Raw genomic sequence first — 23,339 nt, 5'->3', positions numbered from 1 at the left:
TCAATTTTCCTTCTATGCCTCTGTTTGCTTTTTTCTAGTTTCTTCTGCAGGCTCCTCTTTCATAACCCTTCTCTTAAATATTGGTGTCTATGAGTTCTGTCTTAAGCCACCTCTCATTTTACACTGTATAAGTTCCCAAACATTTCTCTCCTCACGCTGTGGCTTCAGTTACCCATTTGTTTATTATTTTATTATTTTTTTGAGACAGGGTCTTACTAAGTTGCTCAGACTGGAGTATAGGGGCACAGTCGTGGCTCACTATAACCTCTGCCTCCCGGGCTTAAGCATTCCTCCCACCTCGGCTTCTCGAGTAGCTGGGATTACGGGTGTGCGCCACTACACCTGGTTAATTTTTGAATTTCTTGTAGAGACAGGGTTTTGATGTGTTGCCCAGGCTGGTCTCAAACTGCTCAGCTCAAGATCCTCCCGCCTCGGCTTCCCAGTGTTGGAGTTAAAGGCGTGAGTCACCATACCTGACCTACCCTCTGTGTTTGTAATGTTAATCTGTATCTCCCACCCAGATGGCTCTCCTGAGCTCTAGCTGGAGGAAGCTCCAGCTTCCTCCTTAGCACCTCTACCTAGATGTCTCCTTAAATGTGTACTTTGGAAGTGAACTTCTCATCTTCCCTCTAACCTGCTTCCCTGTGTTTCTGTATCTCAGTAAATGACACCTCTATCTAAGCAATTGCCCAAGCCAGCCTCCTAAGTGTCATTCATAATTCTTTCTTTCTTTTACCCCTCATGATGCCAATTAATTATTCTACTTCCTAAATATGTTACAAAAATTTATCCACTTGTGACTGTCCTCAGTGTTGCTATCTGTGCCAAACCAGCCTCTCTAGCTTCTATTACTCATAACAGCCTTCCTGCTGGCATCTTCCCTTCATGCTGTACATGGCAACTGAAGGGGCCCACTCAAAGTTTGAATCTCATTATGGCGTCCTTGCTTAAAGCCCTTCAGTGGCTTCACATCACCCTTAAGATAAATTTCAGACTCTTTAACATGCATTACAAGGCTCTTTGGATCCTACTCCTCTTTATCTACATAGCCTTGTCTCTGGGTCTTCACCCTGGCACACTGAAGCCTAAAGCAACTTTTCTTTTTCAAATACTGCGATGTATCAAATATGCGTGCATGTATTTCTTTGACTTCTGCTTTCTTTGAATCCTTCCACATGCTTTGTTTTTGCCTGGACCATTTTGCCTGATTAACTCCTTCTGGTCTTCTGGTCCCAGCTTAAAATAGCACTCCTTCAAGTGGGCTGCCTTGAATCTGCAGGTTAGGTTCTATTATGTGTTCAAATAGCACAGTGTGTTTCCTCTGTATATAATCATCACACTTTAATTACTTGTCTCTTTCATGGTATATTATCTTGTAAGCTTAGTGAGGACCGAGATCATCTTTATCTTGGTATCTGCTTTCTTTTTAATTTTTAACTTTTAATTTTTGTGGGTACATAGTAGGTGTATATATTAATGGGGTACGTGAGATATTTGACACAGGCATACAATGCCTAATAATTACATCAGGGTAAAAGGGGTATGCATCACCTCAAGCATTTATCCTTTGTGTTACATATAATTCAGTTGTGCTCTTTTAGATATTTAAAAATGTACAATAAATTATTGACTGTAGCCACCTTGTTGTGCGATCAATTACTAGATCTTACTCATTTTTTTTTTTTTGAGATGGAGTCCCCTGTCGCCCAGGCTGGAGTGCAGTGGCTCACTGCAGCCTCCGCCTCCTGGGTCCAAGTGATGCTTTTGTTTCAGCCTCCCAAGCAGCTGGGATTACAGGCACGTCCTACCATGCCTGGCTAATTTTTGTAATTTTAGTAGAGACGGGGTTTCACCATGTTGGCCAGGCTGGTCTTGAACTGCTGACCTCGAGAGATCTGCCTGTCTCAGCCTCCCAAAGTGCTGGGATTATAGGTGTGAGCCACCATGCCTGGCCCTTGGGCTTATTCATTTTAACTATATTTTTGTACCCATTAACCATCCCTGCTACCCTACTACCATTCCCACCCTCTGGTAACCATCCTTCTGCTATCACCATGAGTTCAATTGTTTTAATTTTTAGCTTCCATAGATAAGTGAGAACATGCAAAGTTTGTTTTTCTGTGCCTGGCTTATTTCATATAACATAATGACCTCTAGTTCCATTCATGTTGTTGCAAATGACAGGATCTTATTCATTTTCATGGCTGAGTAGTACTCCATTGTGTATATATACCACATTTTCTTTATCCATTCATCTGTTAATGGACACTTAGGTTGCTTCCAAATCTTGGCTATTGTGAATATTGCTGCAGTAAACATGGGAGCGTGGATATCTCTTCCATAAACTGATATCCTTTTTTGGGGGCTATACCTAACAGTGGGATTGCCGAATCATATAGTAGTTCTATGTTTAGTTTTTTTGAGGAACCTCCAAATTGTTCTCCATAGTGGGTGTAATAATTTACAATTCCACCAACAGTGTATGAGGGTTGCCTTTGCTCCACATCCTCTCCAGCATTTGTTAATTGCCTGTCTTCTGGATAGAAGCCATTTTAACTGTAGTGAGATGATATCTCATTGTAGTTTTCATTGAGTTTTCAAATGAAAACTCAACATCCGATGGTCAGTGATGTTGAGCACCTTTTCACATGCCTGTTTGCCATTTTATGTCTTCTTTTGAGGAATGTCTATTCAAATCATTTGCCCATTTCTTAGTAGGATTATTAGATTTTTTTCCTGTAGAGTTGTTTGAGCTCCTTATATGTTCTGATTAGTAATCCTGGGTCAGATAGATAGTTTGCAAATATTTTCTGCCATTCTGCGGGTTATCCCTTCACTTTGTTAATTGTGTCCTTTGCTGTGCGGAAGCATTTGTCCACTTTTGCTTTGATTGCCTGTACTTGTGGAAGTCTCTGCTTTCTTTATACCTAGTGCCTAACACATGTGTGGGCATATTTGACACCTTTGAATAAGTTCACAACTTTGTGTTCTTGTTCTTGTGATTCAAAATGAACCTGTTTTTTCTCCTTAGTGTCTCAATGAGATCTTGGAGTCAGCAGATGCACCCTTAGAAGTCACTGAAGGATTCATTCAGTCAATTTCCCTGTCAGTTCCATGGGGCTCTTTACTGCAGGATAATTGTGCACTGGAAGTGAGAGGATTAGAAATGGTCTTCCGGCCTAGACCTCGCCCAGGTTGGTGTGTTGCATGTTTCTGTTTTATGTGTTTTTATTCTTCAGAGACTGGGAAAGTAACCTGATTACCTTAAATTTAGTATTTTTGCTTTGTATTTGTGAAATTTTCAGTTGATAATACATTACAACTTGGCTCTTTGTAGAATGTGCATGTTTACACATTTAGAGTTGTTTCTTTCCCCGATTATTCACAGAAACTTTAGTATAGAGATTATTTGGCTTATTTAATTATTTGTTATCAGTTATCTAAAATGAGACTTGGGTTTTAAAGATTCAAAAAGTGTTGTGCCAGAAAGCAAAGAAGAATGCTCAAAGATTGTTGGAGAAATGTTAAAGGGACACAGGATTGGGTGTCAGGGGGCTTCCCTTGGCCAAATTTGGGAAAATTTGAGTATTACAAAGAATGATGACAATAATGGTTTATAACACATGAAATAAAAAATCTCTAGGACCATACTGATACAGATAAATCAGTATGTAAGGTGGACAGGGAGAAGGAATGCTCTTCTTTATAGCAGAATAGCTACTTATAAATATAGAAAAAAATGATAGAATTAGATGGAATTGACAATCTAGGTGACAGGTATGTTGGTATGCAATGACAGAATTATAATCCCAAGTACTGCCCAAAACATGAAAGTTTAAATTATATTTAGTAGAATTAAAGTGAAACTCTGTATTTTGAAAACCGATTATGCATGCATGGAAATCATCTTTAGTAATCTGGCATTTAATTTACAAGAATATTCTATCTTTTAACCACGATGAGTGGATATAATATTTTTCTTTGGGAAGGCAAACTTTCAAATATTTTTCTCTTTAAAGCATTCCATTAGAAAGACTTTTAAATTCCATTTTGGAAGGCAGTAATTCTTGCAATCTCTGTCACTTTGCTTTGAATAATGTAGGGAGGTGTGGGGAGAATTTTCTCATGAGGGAAGATCTGGAAATGATTTTTCACATCTCATATGTTTCCTCCTCCAAGGATGCTCTTTTATTTTATCTACATATATACTAATTTCCAAAGCCTGTATCATCTACTACTTCTGCCACATTTTCTGTTAATTTTCTCAGCTAGAAGGAAATAATTAACTAAAGAAGAATTAATCTCTTCTTTTAGCTTTCATAATGTTTTCTGTTGACATTCAGTAGTTGTCTACTAATCGTATCTTATTTCTTTAACTGTATAGTAGGTTCTCTGAGGGCAGAATTTACTATTATTTTTTCGACTTTCAACAGCAGGGTTAGTAAACTATAACCTGCAGGCCAAATTGGTCCTGTCGTCTGTTTTTGTTAATAAAGTTTTATTGGAACACAGCCATGCTTATTTGTTTATTTACTTTAATGGGTGTTTTGTGCTATAATATGAGAGTTGAGAAGTTGTGATACAGACCATATGGCCCACAAAATATAAAATATTTACTGTCTGACCCTTTACAGAAAAAGTATGTCAACCCCTGCTTATAATACTTAGAACAGTTCCATGCATCTGTAGGATATCCATTAAGTATTTGTTGAATGAATACATGAATTGATATTTGGTAAAATATAACATGTTGTGAGAGCACATTCTCTGGACTTTTTTCTGTGATCTTTTTTTCCTTCTTGGTTATTATAAGGTGATTTTAAATCTCAAGAGTACTTTCTAGAATATTGTTTACCTGGGTAACACCATGATGTTAAAAATCTCTTAAAAGATTAAGAATTTATCTATTTGAAATGTATTATTTTAAGAACTGGCATTGTTGTAACTCTTAAGAAATTATTTAGGATTAATTTATATTTTCCACAGCAACTGGTTCTGAGCCTATGTATTGGTCAAGTTTTATGACCAGCAGTATGCAATTGGCAAAAGAATGTCTTAGCCAGAAACTAACAGATGAACAAGGAGAAGGATCCCAGCCTTTTGAAGGACTTGAAAAGTTTGCTGAAACCATTGAAACAGGTTTGGTGTTACTGAGAATTTTCAAAAATTTAGATTTGATTTAGTAGTTTTGTACCTTCATGTAATAAGCTTTGTATAAGGCAAATCCATTGGAATGGATTTTTAAAAGAATTACTGTTCCCACTTCAGAACTTTAGAATTGAGGTATTTTAAATATTCCATTTAATTGCATGTTGTTTTTTTTTGTACCTTAGTTTCTCCATTTATTATGCTTGCATAGTGAATGGATTAGAATACAACAGATAGTGTTAGTCGTTGTCCCAAGCATCTGTTGAGATGTAACATGGTTAAGTGCTCAGTAAGGCAAAATATTTATTACAAAACTCAGGATTTAAGGATTTTAATGGAAAGAAATTCAGCTTCTTTATTTTGTAAACAAAAGTTCTTATCAAACTAGTACTTATTTATTTCTTTGGAGGTTTTTATTTAGCATATATGTGGTCTCTTACGTTGACAATTACTTGTTTACTTTAGTACTAAGAAGAGTAAAAGTCACTTTTATAGATACTGTTTTGAGAATTGAACATGTGCCAGAAAATTCCAAAACTGGAACTGCACTTGAAATTCGAATAGAAAGGTAAGAATTCTTATGTCTGAAAATAAATGACCCTATTGTAACTCTGATATTACATTTTCAGGGAGGTTTTGGAGATGAGAGCTAATGATATGAAAATATTGCATAATTTCAGAGTAAAGTGCGGCTCTTCAAGTTATTTGCTAATTTTATTATTCTAATTCCATTATTGAAAACTTGAAAGTGCCAGTTGGGGTATAATTATATATAATACCATGTTGAATTTAAAGCAAGTTATTCTGTTTTAGTTAATATCAGATCAGAATAATAAGCATTTGAGTGCCACTGAATTTAAGGCTTTCCTGTGGGAAAGTTTCAGTTTTTTCATATTAACAATGCAATATTTAGGCATATTTCATTAACGTGAAAGACATTTTTGTTTTGCTGTGCTTAATCTAAGTGCTGCTTTAGTGAGAAAGGCTAAGGCCACTGTTTTGAGGCTCCTCTACGGATTATTTTAAGGCTAATATGTGCAATATTTACTTAAAAAAATATAAGTACGTTGCTTTTAGTTTTTTGCATATGCCCACTTGAAGCTCTTATACATAGCTGTAAAGCAAGGTTAATTTACATACATACACCTAAGCATCGGTTTGAGGCAGTAACTGGTCACCCGTGTGTTAATGCTGTATGAACTGCCAACAGAAATGAGCAGGATGAAGCGTGTACACTGCATGAGCACCAGAGACACTTCGTACATGGATCTACTGGGGGTCTCTACTGAATTTTAAGCAGCTGTGTTAAGATTTCTGTCTTTCACAAAACACCTATTAGTAAAACCGTTATTGTTAGCAGATGTTTGGAATAAGGGTCCATTGCCTTAAATAGTAGATTTTAAAAAATCTAAAATTTCATGCATTTAGAACCACCTTATGTGTTTTGTTTAAACTGAAAATTAGTCACATATAGGAATTCAAGAAACGTCATTTGTGACTTGGAGCCAAATGCTGTCACACTGTTACCAAGAGATGTCTTGTGGGGGAGTACAGGAATTGTTTTCCTTAAAACTAACTTAAGGGAGTTATTAATTTTTTTCTCTCAATTTAAGCCTCATAAAGTTACCTTTTTGGAATTAAGACCTCTTCATGAAAATATTTACGGTAGTAAAGCATGGTGAGACTGACCATATTATAGGCATATTCTAAGAAGTGCTAACACTTGAAAAAACCCCTTAACTTAAAAAAGCTATGTGCGTTTCTTATTGTAAATAGGTTTTCCTAGGAGATTTTATTTATTTATTATTATTATTATACTTTAAGTTTTAGGGTACATGTGCACAATGTGCAGGTTAGTTACATATGTATACATGTGCCATGCTGGTGCGCTGCACCCCTAGGAGCTTTTTGTAAATGCTTTTTAAAAAAATTTCAGAACTGTGTACTGTGATGAAACTGCTGACGAATCCTCAGGAATTAATGTGCATCAACCCACTGCTTTTGCTCACAAGTTACTTCAGCTCTCTGGAGTGTCTCTCTTCTGGGATGAGTTTTCTGCATCAGCCAAATCTTCCCCAGTGTGTTCAACTGCACCAGTGGTAAGAAAAAACAAAAACCCTAAAACCATAATCATAGATTTTTTGAAAGGTTTAAATGGGGGCTATTAAATTTTGCTAGGATGTATAATATGTCTTAATCTCTGTCTTGAGATTTAATGCAAATATTCAGTAATGGTAATATATATTTCAGAGATTTGAAAATACTAATATTTATATTCCTACCAGTGTGCTGTGTATTAGTTTGAAAGAGAAATGTTGGGTACTGTATCTTGGGGGAAAATGGTGTAGAAGTTGAGTATCTCTTATTCAAAATGCTGGGACTGTGTTTCAGATTTTTGAATATTTTTATAGACATAATGAGGTATCTTGGGGATGAGACCCAAGTCTAAATACAAAACTCATAAAACTCATTTATGTTTGTTTGTTTGTTTTTTTTTTGGAGAGAGTCTCTTGTCACCCAGGCTGGTGTGCAGTGGCGCAATCTCGACTCACTGCAACCTCCGCCTCGCAGGTTCAAGGGATTCTCCTGCCTCAGCCTCCTGAGTAGCTGGGATTACAGGCACATGCTACCATGCCCGGCTAATTTTTGTATTTTTAGTAGAGATGGGGTTTCGCAGTGTTGGCCAGGCTGGTCTCGAACTCCTGACCTCAGGCGATCCACCTGCCTCGGCCTCCCAAAGTGCTGAGATTACAGGCGTGAGCCACCACGTCTGGCCCATTTATGTTTCATATATGCTTTATACACATAGCCTGAAGGTAATTTTATACAATATTTTCAATAATTTTGTGCATGAAACAAATATTTGACTGCAGCCCATCACGTGAGGTCAGGTGTATTTTCCTGACCTTGTGGGAGTGTCATGTTGGCACTCAAAAAAGTTTTGGATTTTGGAGCATTTTGGATTTTGGGTTTTTGGTTTAGAGATGTTTAGCCTATATTAACATCTATTTTTTTTTTTTTTTACAATCAAAACAGAGGAAATTAAGCAGTGTGCAAATTTACCTTACATAGTGACTGTATTGATGAAATTTTATTCTACAAATCATCTCTTTAAAAAGTTTTATAATTAAGGAACTCTGTTAAATCCCTTCCAAGAGGAGAGTCCTTTTATAAGTCAGTCACTGTATAATTTGCCTTTTTTGTTATTTTACAAATCAGATTTTCTTAATTATACAGTGCCCATTAGGTTTTCTTACTGCTGTAACTTGAACAGATACTGTGCTTTTTTTCGTGAAGTCCTTTTTCATGACTTGCTTTTATTACCAGTGGACTGTGCTAACATTTTAGTGGACTGTGTTTCATTTTAGCTATACGATACTGGTTTGTCCATTGTAACATCATACAGTTTTACATGTCAAATATTTTATTCTTCTTAAGTTGACATTTATATTTTACATTTCATTTTATTTATATGAAAGTATTTTAAATAATTATTTTTGTCACTTTATTGTAGGAAACTGAGCCAAAGCTCTCACCTAGCTGGAACCCCAAAATTGTTTATGAGCCACACCCACAGCTAACTAGAAATTTACCAGAGATAGCACCTTCTGACCCAGTGCAGATTGGAGGGTTAATTGGTAGGTTGGAGTTGAGTCTCACGTTGAAACAGAATGAAGTGCTTCCTGGAGCTAAGGTCAGTGTTTGTTTCACTTTCTATAGTAAAACCAAAATAAAAGTACAAGTATTCTTTATTCTATGCAGTGATTCACTGATTGATTACTGCAGATTATCCTGTAACTAGTGTACTGCTGTCACCGAGTTAGCATTTTTACTCTCAGTTGATGCTTCTATCCTAGGTCACAAAATTTATGTGAGGACTGCCTTTGCCCTACTGTTGCAGCTCATGTTTTATAAAGAGTTGCCTTCTACACTCACTCTCCCCTATTCCGACAATTCGAAACTGACAAACCTCTCTTTTTGGTATTAAACATGGTTTCATTAGTTCAGATAACTAGGAATTTATTTAAAAAATTCTTTCTATTTTCATAAAATTAAGTTTAAAGGAAAAGAGATTTGGCAAGCAAGAAATCTGTAGAAGATGTTTTTATAATTATATGTGTGTAAAAATATCTACCCATCTATTTTGAACAGAATGACCATTTTTATATAGTTGTATAATATTTGTGAAAAGAGATAGACTTTTTCCATTGTCTCATAGCTTTAAAATTTTTTGACATAAAATAAACCTATATATTATATCATCTTTCATTCTTTTTTTTTTTTTTTTTTTTCTTCCGAGATGGGGTCTCCCTCTGTTGCCCAGGCTGGGGTGCAGGGGTGCAGTGACAAGATCTTGGCTCACTGCAGCCTCGAATTCCTGGCCTCAAGCAACCCTCCCACCTCAGCCTCGCAAGTAGCTGGGGCTACAGGCATATGCCACCATGCCTGGCTAATTTTTGTATTATGTTTTTTGTAGAGACAGGGTCTCACTATGTTGCCCAGGCTGATCTCGAACTCCTGGGCTGAAGCAGTCCTTCTTGCTCAGCCTCCCAAAGTGTTGGGATTATAGGCATGAGCCACCTCACCAGGAGCCTTTACTATTTTTAAGTGTAAGTTAAGTGATAATCAGTATATTTATATTCTTTTTCCCTTCATTTCCCCACTGTTCCCAGCCTCTGGTAACCATCAGTCTACTCTTCGTGAGTAGGGGAATCTTCATGAGATCCCCTTTTTTAGCTCCTGCCCTATGAGTGAGAACATGCGTTATCTTTTTGTGCTTGGCTTATGTCACTTAACATAATGGCTTCTAGTTCCATTCATGTTGTTACAAATGACAGGACTTCATTATTTTTTATGGTTGAATAATATTCCATTGTGCATATATACCACATTTTCTTTATTCATTCATCTGTTGATGGATATGTAGGATGAGTCCATATTTTGGTCCATATATGGGTCCATATATAGGATGAGTCCATATATATATAAATACACACACACACACACACAGATGTGTGTGTGAATATATATACGTGTGTGTGAATATATATCATATATGATATATGTATTCATATATTTCATATATTCTATATAGCATATATTCATATATATCATATATCACATATAGCATATATTCATATATATCATATATATCACATATAGCATATATTCATATATATCATATATATTCACTATGTGAATAGTGTGCTGTAAACATGGCAGTGCAGCTATCTCTTTGGTATATTGCTTTCCTTTCTTGTGGGTATATACCTTATGTGGAATTGTTGAATCATATGGAAGTTCTATTTTTAGTTTTTGTTGTTGTCCCTTTGTTTTCTTTTTTCAAAAATTTCAGTACTTTTTGGGATACAGGTGGTTTTTGGTTACATAGATGAGTTCTTTAGTGGTAAATTCTGAGATTTTAGTGTACTTGTCACCTGAGCAGTGTACGGTATACTCAATATGTTGTCTTTTATCCTTCACCTCCTTCCTAACCTCCCCTCCTCCTGAGTCCCTACGGTCCATTATATACCTCTGTATGTTTTGCATTCTCATAGCTTAGCTCCCACTTATAAGTGAGAACATATGGTATTTGGTTTTCCATTCCTAAGTTCCTTAACTTAGAATAATGGCCTCCAGTTCCATCCAAGTTGCTGCAAAAGACATTATTTTGTTCCTTTTTATGGCTGAGTAGTATTTCACTGTGTGTAAATATATATACATATATTTGTATATGGTGTATATATATGTGGTGTATATGTGTATGTGGTGTGTATGTATACCACATAAATATACACCATATATATGTATACATGCACCACATACATATATATACCACATGTATGTATATACACCACATACATATATATGTGTATATATATATGTTTGTATATATATGTGTATATATGTGTGTGTATATATGTATACACACACACACACACACACACACAGTGGAATTGCTGGGTCGAATGGTAGATCTACTTTTAGTTTTTTAAGGAATTTCCATACTGCTTTCCATAATAGTTGTACAAGTTTACATTCCTACCAGCAGTGTAAAAGTGTTCCTTTTTTACGACGTCCATCCCAACATCTATTGTTTTTTGACTTTTTAATTATGGCCATTCTTGCAGGAGTAAGGTGGTATCTCATTGTGTTTTTAATTTGCATTTTCCTGATGATTAGTGATGTTGAACACTTTTTCATGGTTGTTGGCTGTTTAAATATCTTCTTTGAGAAATATATAATCATGTCCCTTGCTCACTTTCTGATGGGATTATTTTTTTCCTACCGATTTGTTTGAACTCCTTGTAGATTCTGGATATTAGTCCTTTGCTGGATGCATAGTTTACAAATATTTTCTCCTACTCTGTGGGTTGTCCGTTTACTCTGCTGATTATTTCTTTTGCTGAGCAGAAGCTTTTTAATTTAATCAGGTCCCATTTATTTTTGTTTTTGTTGCATTCGCTGAGGTCTTAGTCATGAATTCTTTGCCTAAGCCAATGTCCGGAAGAGTTTTTCCAATGTTTTCTTATAGAATTTTTATGGTTTCAAGTCTTATATTTACATCTTTGGTCCATCTTGAGTTGATTCTTGTATAGGGTGAGAGATGAGGATCCAGGTTCTTTCTTCCACATGTGGCTTGCCAGTTTTCCCAGCATCATTTATTGAATAGGGGGTGTTTTAACCAATTTATGGTTTTGCATTTGATGAAATTCAGCATCCCTTTATGATAAAAACTCTCAACAAAATAGGCACAGAAGGGACTTACCTCAAAGTGTAATAAAAGACGTATATAACAAACTTACAACCAACATCATACTGAATGGGGAAAAGTTGAAAGCATTCCCCCTGAGAACTGGAACAAGACAAGGATGCCTACTTTCACCACTTCTATTCAACATAGTACTGGAAGTCCTAGCCAGGGCAATCAGGCAAGAGAAAGAAATAAAGGACATCCAAATTGGAAAAGAGGAGGTCTAACTATAGCTGTTCACTGATGCTATGATCATATACCTAGACAGCCCTGAAGAATCATCCAAAAGGCTCCTAGATCTGATCAATGAATTCAGTAAACTCCCAGGTTACAAAATCAGCGTACACGAATCAGTAGCAGTGCTATACACCAACAGTGACCAAGCTAAGAATCAAATCAAGAGCTCAATCCCTTTTACAATAGCTGCAAATAAAATAAAATAAAATAAAATACCTAGGCATATACTTAACCAAGGAGCTGAATCTCTCTACAAGTGGAAAACTGCAAAACACTGCTGAAAGAATAGATGACACAAACGAATGGAAACACATCCCATACTCATGGATGGAAATAATGCATTTTGTGAAAATGACCATACTGCCCACAACAATCCACATATTCAATGCAATTCCCATCAAAATACCGTCAGTTTTCACAGAACTAGAAAAAACAACCGTAAAATTCATATGGAACCAGAGAAGAGCCCACCACAGCCAAAACAATACTAAACAAAAAGAACAGATCTGGGGTTATCACATTACTGGACTTTAAATTATACTGCAAGGCTGTAGTTAGCAAAACAGTATGGTACTGGTATAAAAATAGGCACTTAGTCCAATGGAACAGAATAGAGAACCCAGAAATAAAACCAAATGCATACAACTAACTGATCTTTGACAAAGCATACAAAAACATATTTTTTAGTTTTCTGAGGAATCTTCATACTGTTCTCTGTAGTGGTTGTACTAATTTACATTCCCACCAAAAGCATATGAGGGTTCTCCTTCTCATAGCTTTGACACTGTATAAAGACACTGTATAAATACAACTATATTTGCCTCTTAGGGAATCATATTGATCAGTCTTATGGAGAACCAGGAAACTTGCATTTACTTAGTTAAAAATGTATTTGTCAAGCATTATTTTCATACCTTGAAAACAAATTTTCTACATAATCTCTATAAAACGTAGTTTTAATTAAGAAGATACCCGGATTTATTCATTTGTTTATTTACTGATCTCCCTAGTTGTAGATGTTCAAGTGACTACCATATGCCAGCCACTTACCTGTCCCAGTTTTTCGGACAGTTGCAAAGATGAATTGGATACAATCTTTGCCTTGGTAAAAGATACAGTAAGGGGTATGGAAATTGCTGTGGGGACACGGAAGAAGGAGCCACTAAGTACATGTCAATATACATAAAATGATTTTTCAGAGGATTGAAGAATCTCCGGAAATCCCTCCTTGGATTGGAACCTCTGACTAGAGTTGGAGGAGGAGGAAAGTAGAATGAAGACACTCCTATTACTGATTACTCAGGCCCCTTCTGTTTACTGCTCTGTCCTTCTTCAGATGGTGCAAAATCCTTTCACAATGTCAAAAGGCCCTTTACAAGTAACATGTTGGGATTGTTAGCAGAACAGATAGTCAAAGGATTATGTAAACTCTACAGGGAATCCTCTGCTGTGGTAACATCTTTGGGAAACTATACTAATAATATGTTTATGTCTCTGGGGAATGCATTTGCCATGTCTGTAAGGAGGAAGCAAAGCAATAACTTTTATAGTTCTGTTTTGGTTAATTATATGTAGTCCTCAACATTTGTATGCTTTTATATTTATGTAAACCCAAACGTTTGTACATGATGTGTTGATTTGTACAAATGTCTTTTATAATAAAACATTATGTATACATTTGTACAAATGTATAAATATATGTTACTTTTAGAGTTCTGTATATTAGTGACAAATGAACATGTGGAAAAACTGCGTAGTGGCATTGTGTGCCAGTCAATATTTAATATTTAGAAGTACTACCCTTGACTATAGAGTAATTTTTGTGTAATGACTTGAGTATTTGAGTATAATTTGTTTTTATTTAATGCAAATGATGCTAAATGGAAAAAGACAAGTTCTGGATTTTAGTATTGAGAAACATAGATCTCATAAAATATAGTGTAGATAAAGATGGCATTAATTAGGGGTGCTGAAAATGTCAGATCTTTAATCTCTTTCTGATGTACATTAGCCTTAACTCTTTCAACTGTGGATTCAAAATGTTATGAAAGATTTCATGTTTTTTTTTTTAAGTTCTCTGAATAGTATTCCCTTGAGTAGTGTGTAAGTCTGTGTTTCATGTATTCAGTTTTAGCCTATGTTTTTAGGAATGCATTTTATTGAAAATTGGAGACTGCCTGTATTGAATTTAGAGATGTTTTGTTTCAGTTACCATGTTACATTGAGTTGAAATTTGTTTTTTAGTTATGTTCTTTTATATTTTCAAAAGAAAGTAGTAAGTACTTTGTTCTTTTTATGCCAAACTTAGAATGTACAAATAATGAAATATTTCTATGAAAATTTTAATTTCAATTAATTAGAAATGAAACTCTTGATTGTCCATTCTAATGAAAGTCAGAGATTGTGCTTTCAGTACAATTGTGAAATTATAAAACAATTTTTAAATTTGGCATGTAGTTAGAAACACATTTTCTCTCTCCTCTCAGCCTTAGGTTGGCTCATGGCTTGGGATGTCAGTAGTCAGGAAGGTGCCCCGTATAAGTTGTCTGTGGGCAGAACAGGGGAGCCATGCCATGGAAGGAGTGAGGGCTTTTCCTCCAGGTCAGCCTAGGTGAAAATCCAGCTCTGGATCTGCTACATGGGCCTTGTGCAATTCACTGAATCTTTGTGAACTCGTTTCTTCACCTATAAAACAGGAACAGTAATAAGAATTAGAGGAAATATATATAAAAGCACTTAGCATGGTACCCCAATGCTAAAAATAAAAGTGATAATAATGATTTATTTTACTGGATTTCTTAGGTCATCGAAATTTCTCAATCATTATGTAGTTTATTTGTTTTTTTTTTGTTTTGTTTTAGAATCAGAAGGAATCCCTTTTTCTCCTGGGAAGAAGTCATTTTCTAGATATAAATGTTTTGTTAATTCTATTATTTTTCAGTTGCAAAATGACATAAAAATAATAGGAGTCAGTGTTAAGAGGAGGCGAATGAAAAGTAAGGCAAGGATATTCTGCTTTTTAGAATGTAATGTAGAGAATAAAGTAATTGCTTTTGTCAGAGTATTCAGGAATCATCAAGAGAATGGGATGGAGCTTTTATTTCTAGATGGAAAAGTGGGCAAAGAGTTGGAAAAGAGAAAGGAAGTCCACCTAAGCACCATCTTCTGTCCACATTTCTGTAGTGGCGTCCCCTTGCATGCAGAGCGGGCTTTGTGGACCACAGTAGGTACTGGGAAGGCACAGTGTTGGAGGAGAAGGTCCTTACATGCTCTGCTAGAGTATGAGTGGTAGTGTACTTAAGAAAGCCAACTTTATTTGTTCTTGATGTGAATCAGACTTTAAGGATTATGATTTCAGTCTTTTGAAAGTCAATGAATACTGTGCTATTGCTACCTTAATATTCATCCTTGGAGACTATGTCTTAAGTCCTCCTCAAATACTTTTAAGTACTCAGAAGACTTGAAGAGACAAAAAGTATAACATTGGACTCGTCAGCATGGAATTTCTCGGAGGGTTTTTCCTTTTAGAACAACAGTTTGGTGGCCTTTAAGTCTTTTCATTTAGATGGTGTGAATTAGTAGAGAGAGTCTCTGATGAAGGACTCCAAGACTAAAGACTCAGTATTCATCTCAGTTAATTAAAATATACTGACGTTTATGGTGATAAGGTTATAAAGAATACTCCTCATGAATAGTTTTTTTTTTTTTCCCTTAAGTTGGATGTTGATGGACAGATAGACTCTATTCATCTACTCCTGTCACCAAGACAGGTGCACTTGCTTTTGGATATGTTGGCAGCTATTGCTGGACCAGGCAAGTATAATTCTGTTATTATATATACTTGTTACTTTTTTAAATTTAAAAAAACTTTAAGATATGTAATGTATGTACATGTAGGAAAGTCTATTATTTTTGAATATCTGAATTGAAAGAAGCAAATAAGAATGTTAAGTAGTAAAATTTGATTGGGTGTTTTGAATGTGTTACCGTGGGACATATTCACTTCAGATTATGTGTGTCACATTCTTAACTTTTCTAAAATTGTTCTGACTTCTTTGGTTGGGGATAGTACTTCATACAATCGAGAAAGTATAATTCTTGAACACAGTAAGTGGTACACATTTTAAAATATTTTCAATGGCTTCTATCTATCAGCGATAAGATTTTGGGATTCCTGGCTAGTTGCTTAAAGCTGTTGCTTAGAGCTCTGACTCATTAAATAGCAGTGGTTTTGCGCTGTGGTGTTAAGTTGCCATTGTTGTTCCATAAATGGGTTTTGGGAAAGAAATGCTTAATTAACTCCAAATTTAATTACTGTTTTGGTTTCCTTTTGTATGCTTATAGAAAATTCTAGCAAAATAGGGTTAGCTAATAAAGATAGGAAAAATCGACCCATGCAGCAGGAAGACGAGTATCGAATTCAGATGGAATTAAACCGATATTATTTGAGAAAAGATTCCCTCTCTGTGGGTGTATCTTCAGAGCAAAGCTTTTATGAGACAGAAACAGCTCATACACCTTCTAGCCGTGGTAAGCAACTCAAACTGTTGACACCAGAGTCATATATTATAATCATAGATAAAATTACACTTAATTTTGGCTGCTGTGAACAGAAGTTTAGGAATGAAAGAACAAAAAGATCCACATTGTAAGAAATCCACAACTTTTAATTTACGATTAATCTAATCACAACATTACAGTAATGCACCAGCACATAGGTGCTATAGTATTTTTTTTGATTTTGATTGTGTAGTTTTGTTTTCTAAATGATTTAGTCTAAGGAAAACCAATTTACAAAAATGTAAATTTATGTGAAAGTTAAATTAGGTAGCTATATATTTTGTCAAATTATTATGTGCTCATGTAATGATTTCTAGATTAAGAAACTACTGAACTACTAAAGTTTAATAAGGAAACTTTCCTTTATTGATCTTTCCATCAGTTATATGTAAATAATGATCTCTACCCAGCTTACTTTACATTTATAGGTGTTTCACAATGTATAAGTGCTAATAACATAAATAATATGGATCAATTTAAGTATGGAATGTTGGACAAAATAAGAAATCAAACCCTACTCAAAAAATTTTGGCCATAATAAACTTCATTTGCATGAGAGTAAAACAATTCCGAAAGAAGGAACTGAAATGTAAATGGAATTCCAAATAATGTTTTTGGCTCTGAATAAAAGAAATAACTGTATCCAGATGAAACTAGAGGTTGCAATATATTTATACTATTTTAATATCTGATTTTAATTCCTAAACTGGCATATCACATTAAAAATATACCAGGTAATACTACATTTATATATTTAAAACAAAAGAAAACATGTTCATCAGTAGGGTAGCTTCATTTTTTATTAATTTATATTGAGTTTTTACTATGCCGTTAATATTTTGGACTCATAAATTACACCACTGTAAGTAACATAAAATTTGGGGCATCGCTGTATCTCATATAATCTGAAGGAAGAGGATTGTATTAACGTATATTAACTTACTTAAAAGACTTGAATTGGTGGGATTATAATACAAGTGACATAGTTTAATTCTCTCTAGAAGAAGAAGTATTCTTCTCCATGGCTGATATGGACATGTCTCATAGTCTCTCTTCTCTTCCACCCCTTGGGGACCCCCCAAACATGGACCTTGAGTTATCATTAACTAGTACATATACAAATACCCCAGCAGGATCTCCATTAAGTGCTACTGTGGTAAAGTATTACTTAATTTTTCTTCTAGACTGAAAAGTTGCTTCTAAAATTCTACACTTCATTCATGTGCTTAAAAAAAATCTTTTATAGCTTCAGCCCACTTGGGGAGAGTTCCTTGATCATCATAAAGAACAGCCAGTAAGAGGGTCAACATTTCCATCCAACCTAGTTCACCCAACACCTTTACAGAAGACAAGTAAGTAAAAATAAGACATTTGTTGTTAGTTTCCGCTGGAATTTTTAAAATGCCATTCTACTGGTGCTTTTCTTTCTTTTTTTTTTTTCTGGTCTTGGCCATTTACAAAGTTCAGAAAGCAAAATGAACCATTGTTAAACAATTCACCGTGAAGTGTTTTAGAATAGTTGCTCATTTATTGTATTCTTTGTGTATTTAAATACTTAAATATTTTTAGTTAAAAGTACACCTTAAGTTTCATATTATTATTGCAGTTCAGGACCCTCAGTCAATCATGTGATTTTTGTTTCACTACTTACATTTTCCTTGAAAGAGAACCTCAGGTTTCTTTTCTGCAAAATTTAATTGATATAGACCCAAGGCTTAAAGGAAAATTTGGTGAGCAGTTTTTGGTTAATCTTGAGTTTTCCAGTATGTTTTTATTAATATAAAAGCTTGGTTTGTACATTTACTGTTGTCACGTACTCTTGTACTTTAGTACAAAAATCTTGGATATAAGATGCAGCAAGATAGCAGTTGATTTTACTTAAATTAATTGTTTAATATCATTCAAACTGTTGTATGATCATCTATTTTTTAAAGCTAATAAATGAATAAATGTTTTATAATTTTAATAGTTTTATGTGTCAAATTTTATGTATATAATTTTAATACTTGTATTTTAGCTCTCCGATCTAGATCTGTTTCAGTGGATGAATCAAGGCCTGAACTTATTTTTAGACTAGCTGTGGGAACTTTTTCAATCTCTGTGCTTCACATTGATCCTTTATCTCCACCTGAAACGTCACAGAACCTTAATCCATTGACACCTATGGCAGTAGCTTTCTTTACTTGTATAGAAAAGATTGATCCAGCAAGATTTTCAACAGAAGATTTTAAGTCTTTCCGAGCAGTGTTTGCAGAAGCTTGCTCACATGATCACCTTAGGTAAACTCTCACATATGTATTAATGATCCTTTAAACTTCCACATATGCTAATGATCCTTGAAAAAGAACCACATGTGGACTTTTGTATCTGCCTGTTGGCATTTGTTTTTCTAATTCACATTTTATTTGTAAATGAATGGAATGAGTGAAGTTTTCTTGCAGTGCTGCAAAGGTGTTTAGAATCTTTCATTCAGGTTATTTGGCATGCAGAATAACAGATCTAGATAATAGGAGTTTTCGAAGTGATCTCTTTAGTTCCCTGCCCAGCTGTTGTCAAGTTTCTTTAACCACATTTTGCCTTCATCCCTATTGACACCATTGCAGTCGTGAAAACGGTTCTTATTGTCACTGGCATTAGCAGAGATGACAGTGGTGATGAAAAATAAAATAATACTATTGGAACTGATCCATATGCCACTGGCCATGGGGTGGGAAACATTACCAAGGCTGATCCTGAAACTTGGATGCTACGTTTCAACTTCTGCTTAAGAAAAATCAAAGCTATCCAAATAGCCAGTGAGTGATCCTTTCATGGGTTGAGTCTTAACAGATGAGGAGATAATTGAATTTGTAATATAGTTGGTTTTTTTGTTTTGTTTTGTTTTTTGTTTTGAGACAGAGTCTCACTCCATCGTCCAGGCTGGAGTGCAGTGGCGCAATCTTGGCTCACTGCAACCTCCGCCTCTCAGGTTCAAGCTATTCTGCAGCCTCAGCCTCCTGAGTAGCTGGGATTACAGCCATGTGCCACCATGCCCAGCTAGTTTTTGTATCTTTAGTAGAGCTGGGGTTTCACCATGTTGGCCAGGCTGGTCTCGAACTCCTGCCCTCCAGTGATCCACCTGCCTCGGTCTCCCAAAGTGCTGGGATTACAGGTGTGAGCCACCACGCCCAGCCTTTAGTATTGTTAACATGCAAACTCTGTTTTACAATTTTAATGTGAAAGTGATCTATAAATTGTTGAATGACATCTTATACGGTGGTTTAAACATATCATATATTAGTATTTTTAGAAAATACTTTGGGCTTTTATTTAATCTTTTTAACTTTTTTAAAGTATGAAAATTGATATGAAAAGTAGTTTTACACCTAATACAAGAAAAACTCTACAGGTTAGGATTATAGTATTTATAATCAAACTGTAAAAACATTTTGTTTTCTTCCACCCCCCTTTTTTTTTCTTGTATTTTTAAGAGAGACGGGGTTTCACCATACTGGCCTGTCTGGTCTTGAAGTCCTGACCTCAGGTGATCCGCCCACCTTGTCCTCCTCAAGTGCTGGGATTACAGGCATGAGCCACTGTGCCTGGACTTTTTTTTTTTTTTTTTTTCTTCCCATTTTTGACAAAGTTTCAAACATCTGCCAGTAGGAAAATAGAACAAAAGCGGCAGAAAATATAGGTAGACCTCATTTGGGCTTCACCGACTAAAGTTTTTGAAATATTGCATAATGTTTTTAGATAATTTTAAGAGACTATTTCATATATTTTACAGATCTGAAAGATTTTGCCTTTGCAATGTAAATTTTTAAATGTGGAAGAGGAAGGGCAGTGTTGGGAAATAAACAGATCCTGGAAAATTTCCCATCAACAAAACTGATTTTTTATCTTAAGGAAAGGGAAATTTGAAGCAATCTTTCTGGTTAATTTCCTTAGGAGTATTAATTATTGATAACTTGAACTTGTCAGACTAGGTGGATAATTGTTACATTTTAACACTAATAATCTTAAATGGTGCATTTTTTATAATAGATTTATAGGTACTGGCATTAAAGTATCCTATGAACAAAGACAAAGATCAGCTTCCCGATGTTTTAGTACTGATATGTCCATTGGGCAAATGGAATTTTTGGAGTGCCTATTTCCAACTGATTTTCATTCTGTTCCTCCTCACTATACAGAGGTAAATATTGAATACTTTTTCTTTAAGATTATTTTTTAAATCTACCTTGCTTTTTAATGATTGTATGAGGCAATGATTTTCTTTAAAAATGTATAGAAAGTCATAGGAGGAATATTGTCATTTTCTTTTTGCATTTGTGTTCTATAGAAATATTTTTAAGAATGTCACTCAACATCGTTATAAGGATCTGTTAGAATTTTAAATTAGAGTTGACTTGTTTAGGAGTGACAGGTGGGTTATGAGAGAAATGACTTCATTTCACTCATGTTCAAAGCACTCTTCATTTCAGAAGAATTTGATTATTGAACAAATAATTATCGAATGCCTGCTGTGTGCTAAGCACTGTTTAAGACAAGTTAAATGTCTTGTGTTCATTCACCATTTTTCTGATATTTTTCCTAATGTAGAAGTGTGACCTAAAGAAACTTTAGAAAACTGTCAAAGTTATGTTCATTGCTGTTACTTTGACCCTTTATAGTGTTTTATTTCAAAAACACTTTCTTGGAAATGAATTTATTTGAATCCTCGCCTACATTTTACAGATGAGATATCACATGAGTTAACTAACTTGTCTAAGGTTCACATTGCTAGTAAGTGACAAAAATGAAACTTAAAACCAGATTTCTGACTTCAGAAAGCCTTTCTCATTATTGTATGGGCACCTCTGTAAATTCTTGTGATTAATACATTTAATTTATCTTCATCTTTACTTTTAAGCTTTTAACGTTCCATTCCAAAGAAGAAACTGGTTCCCATTCCCCTGTGTGTCTTCAGCTTCATTATAAGCATTCTGAGAATAGAGGGCCCCAGGTAAGAGATCTTTTTCTATAATTGCCACCTGTAAATTTTAATCTGATATATATTTTGTCACAATTATAAGGTTTTAACCCAATTATATAGTAGTTTTTAGTGATTGTATTAATGCCTTTTCTTTTTTTTTTTTTTAAAGGGTAATCAAGCAAGACTTAGTTCAGTTCCTCAGAAGGCAGAATTGCAAATTAAATTAAATCCAGTGTGTTGTGAGCTGGATATCAGTATTGTGGACAGGTTAAATTCCTTGCTTCAACCACAGAAACTTGCCACAGTAGAGATGATGGCATCCCACATGTATACTTCATATAATAAACATATTAGTCTGGTAAGTATTCAAAAGCTGCAAATACTATTCATAATTATGGTTAGCTAATAGGGTTATTGAGATAATTTCTGAACTTAAGTATTTTTAATAGATTAAACAGTATAATTAAAACAGCATTATTTGTAATAATAAAAAAAGGAGACATCTTTTATGTCTTGATAGTAGACTAGCTAAATAAGTTTTGAGACACACTGAATGAAATGTTATGTGGTCATTTAAAATGATGGTTATGGCCGGGCGTGGCGGTTCACACCTGTAATCCCAACACTTTAGGAGGCTGAGGTGGGAGGATCACTTGAGGCCAGTTCGAGACAAGCCTGGCCAACATGGTGAAACTCTGTCTCTACTAAAAATACAAAAATTAGCTGGGCATGGTGGCACACACCTGTAATCTCAGCTACTCAGGAGGCTGAGGCATGAGAATAGCTTGAACCCAGGAGGCGGAGGTTGCAGTGAGATCGCATCACTGCACTTCAGCCTGGGTGACAGAGCGAGACTCTGTCTCAAGAAAAAGAAAAAGAAAATGATGGTTATGAAGATGGTATAACAACATGAAGAAGGCTCATCAAGGATTAAATGAAAAAGTAGAATATATTGCTTTACATAAACTTGTCACACCTGTGTAAATAAAATTGATGTATAGAAAAAGAATGGCTAGAAATATGCCAGTCAGTAGCATTGTTTATGTTACAGTGGAATTAGGTTTCCTTTACTTTTCATGTCTATCAGAGTTTTTATAAGCTGTGATTATAACGACTTTATAAAATTTTATCTATTTATACATTTGATAAATTACTTGAACTACCTAAAACATGAAGCCCAAACAATATGGGATATACTTTTGAAAATAATCTATTGAACATCACATTATATCACTTTTACTTGCATCTGGTGCCTGGGGTCTTTTCTAAGCAAATTAAATCACTCAAGTTTGCAAGAAGTCTGTTAGGAATTTTGGGGCCAGAGGACCAGGATCAGATGGAGACAACCTTAGTTAAAAAGAAAAGGAAAAAGATATTTTATTTTTCTACTTCTTTGCTTTTCTCTTAGTATTGAGTATTCACATCAAATTAGCATTGTTTATTATTATTATTATTATTATTGAGACAGACATCTGTTGCCCAGACCGCAGTGCTGTCATACGGTATCAGCTCACTTCAGTCTTGACCCCCTTGGCTTAAGCGATCCTTCTACCTCAGCCCCCCAAATAGTTGGGGCTACATGCATGTGCCACCACACCCGGTTAAGTTTTTATATTTTGTCTCCCTGTGTTTCCCAGGCTGGGCATTCTTTGTTATTGTTATCAATTGCTAGTTATTTTAGTT

The 23,339-nt window shown here is 35.1% G+C and overlaps 1 protein-coding gene across 2 annotated transcripts in view; it reads left to right on the top strand.

Moving 5' to 3' along the window:
* The window catches only part of ATG2B (autophagy related 2B), an 82,095-nt gene that overhangs the window by 13,091 nt on the left and 45,665 nt on the right, over positions 1–23,339 (top strand). The window contains exons 2-14 of one of the 2 annotated variants that reach the window (XM_003832843.5): positions 3,032–3,194; positions 4,987–5,139; positions 5,614–5,716; positions 7,085–7,247; positions 8,663–8,842; positions 15,856–15,952; positions 16,484–16,669; positions 17,701–17,855; positions 17,946–18,051; positions 18,717–18,978; positions 20,726–20,876; positions 21,594–21,686; positions 21,826–22,014. In XM_003832843.5, the coding sequence (XP_003832891.3) occupies positions 3,032–3,194; positions 4,987–5,139; positions 5,614–5,716; positions 7,085–7,247; positions 8,663–8,842; positions 15,856–15,952; positions 16,484–16,669; positions 17,701–17,855; positions 17,946–18,051; positions 18,717–18,978; positions 20,726–20,876; positions 21,594–21,686; positions 21,826–22,014 (2,001 nt within the window). The remainder of the gene's footprint in view (positions 1–3,031; positions 3,195–4,986; positions 5,140–5,613; positions 5,717–7,084; positions 7,248–8,662; positions 8,843–15,855; positions 15,953–16,483; positions 16,670–17,700; positions 17,856–17,945; positions 18,052–18,716; positions 18,979–20,725; positions 20,877–21,593; positions 21,687–21,825; positions 22,015–23,339) is intronic. The other variant, XM_034938084.3, reaches the window with a different exon arrangement.

Source organism: Pan paniscus, chromosome 15 (assembly GCF_029289425.2).
Source record: "Pan paniscus chromosome 15, NHGRI_mPanPan1-v2.0_pri, whole genome shotgun sequence".
NCBI classification, from domain to species: Eukaryota; Metazoa; Chordata; class Mammalia; order Primates; family Hominidae; genus Pan; species Pan paniscus.
Note: the sequence above shows the minus strand (reverse complement) of the source record. Positions and strands in the feature narration are given on the sequence as shown.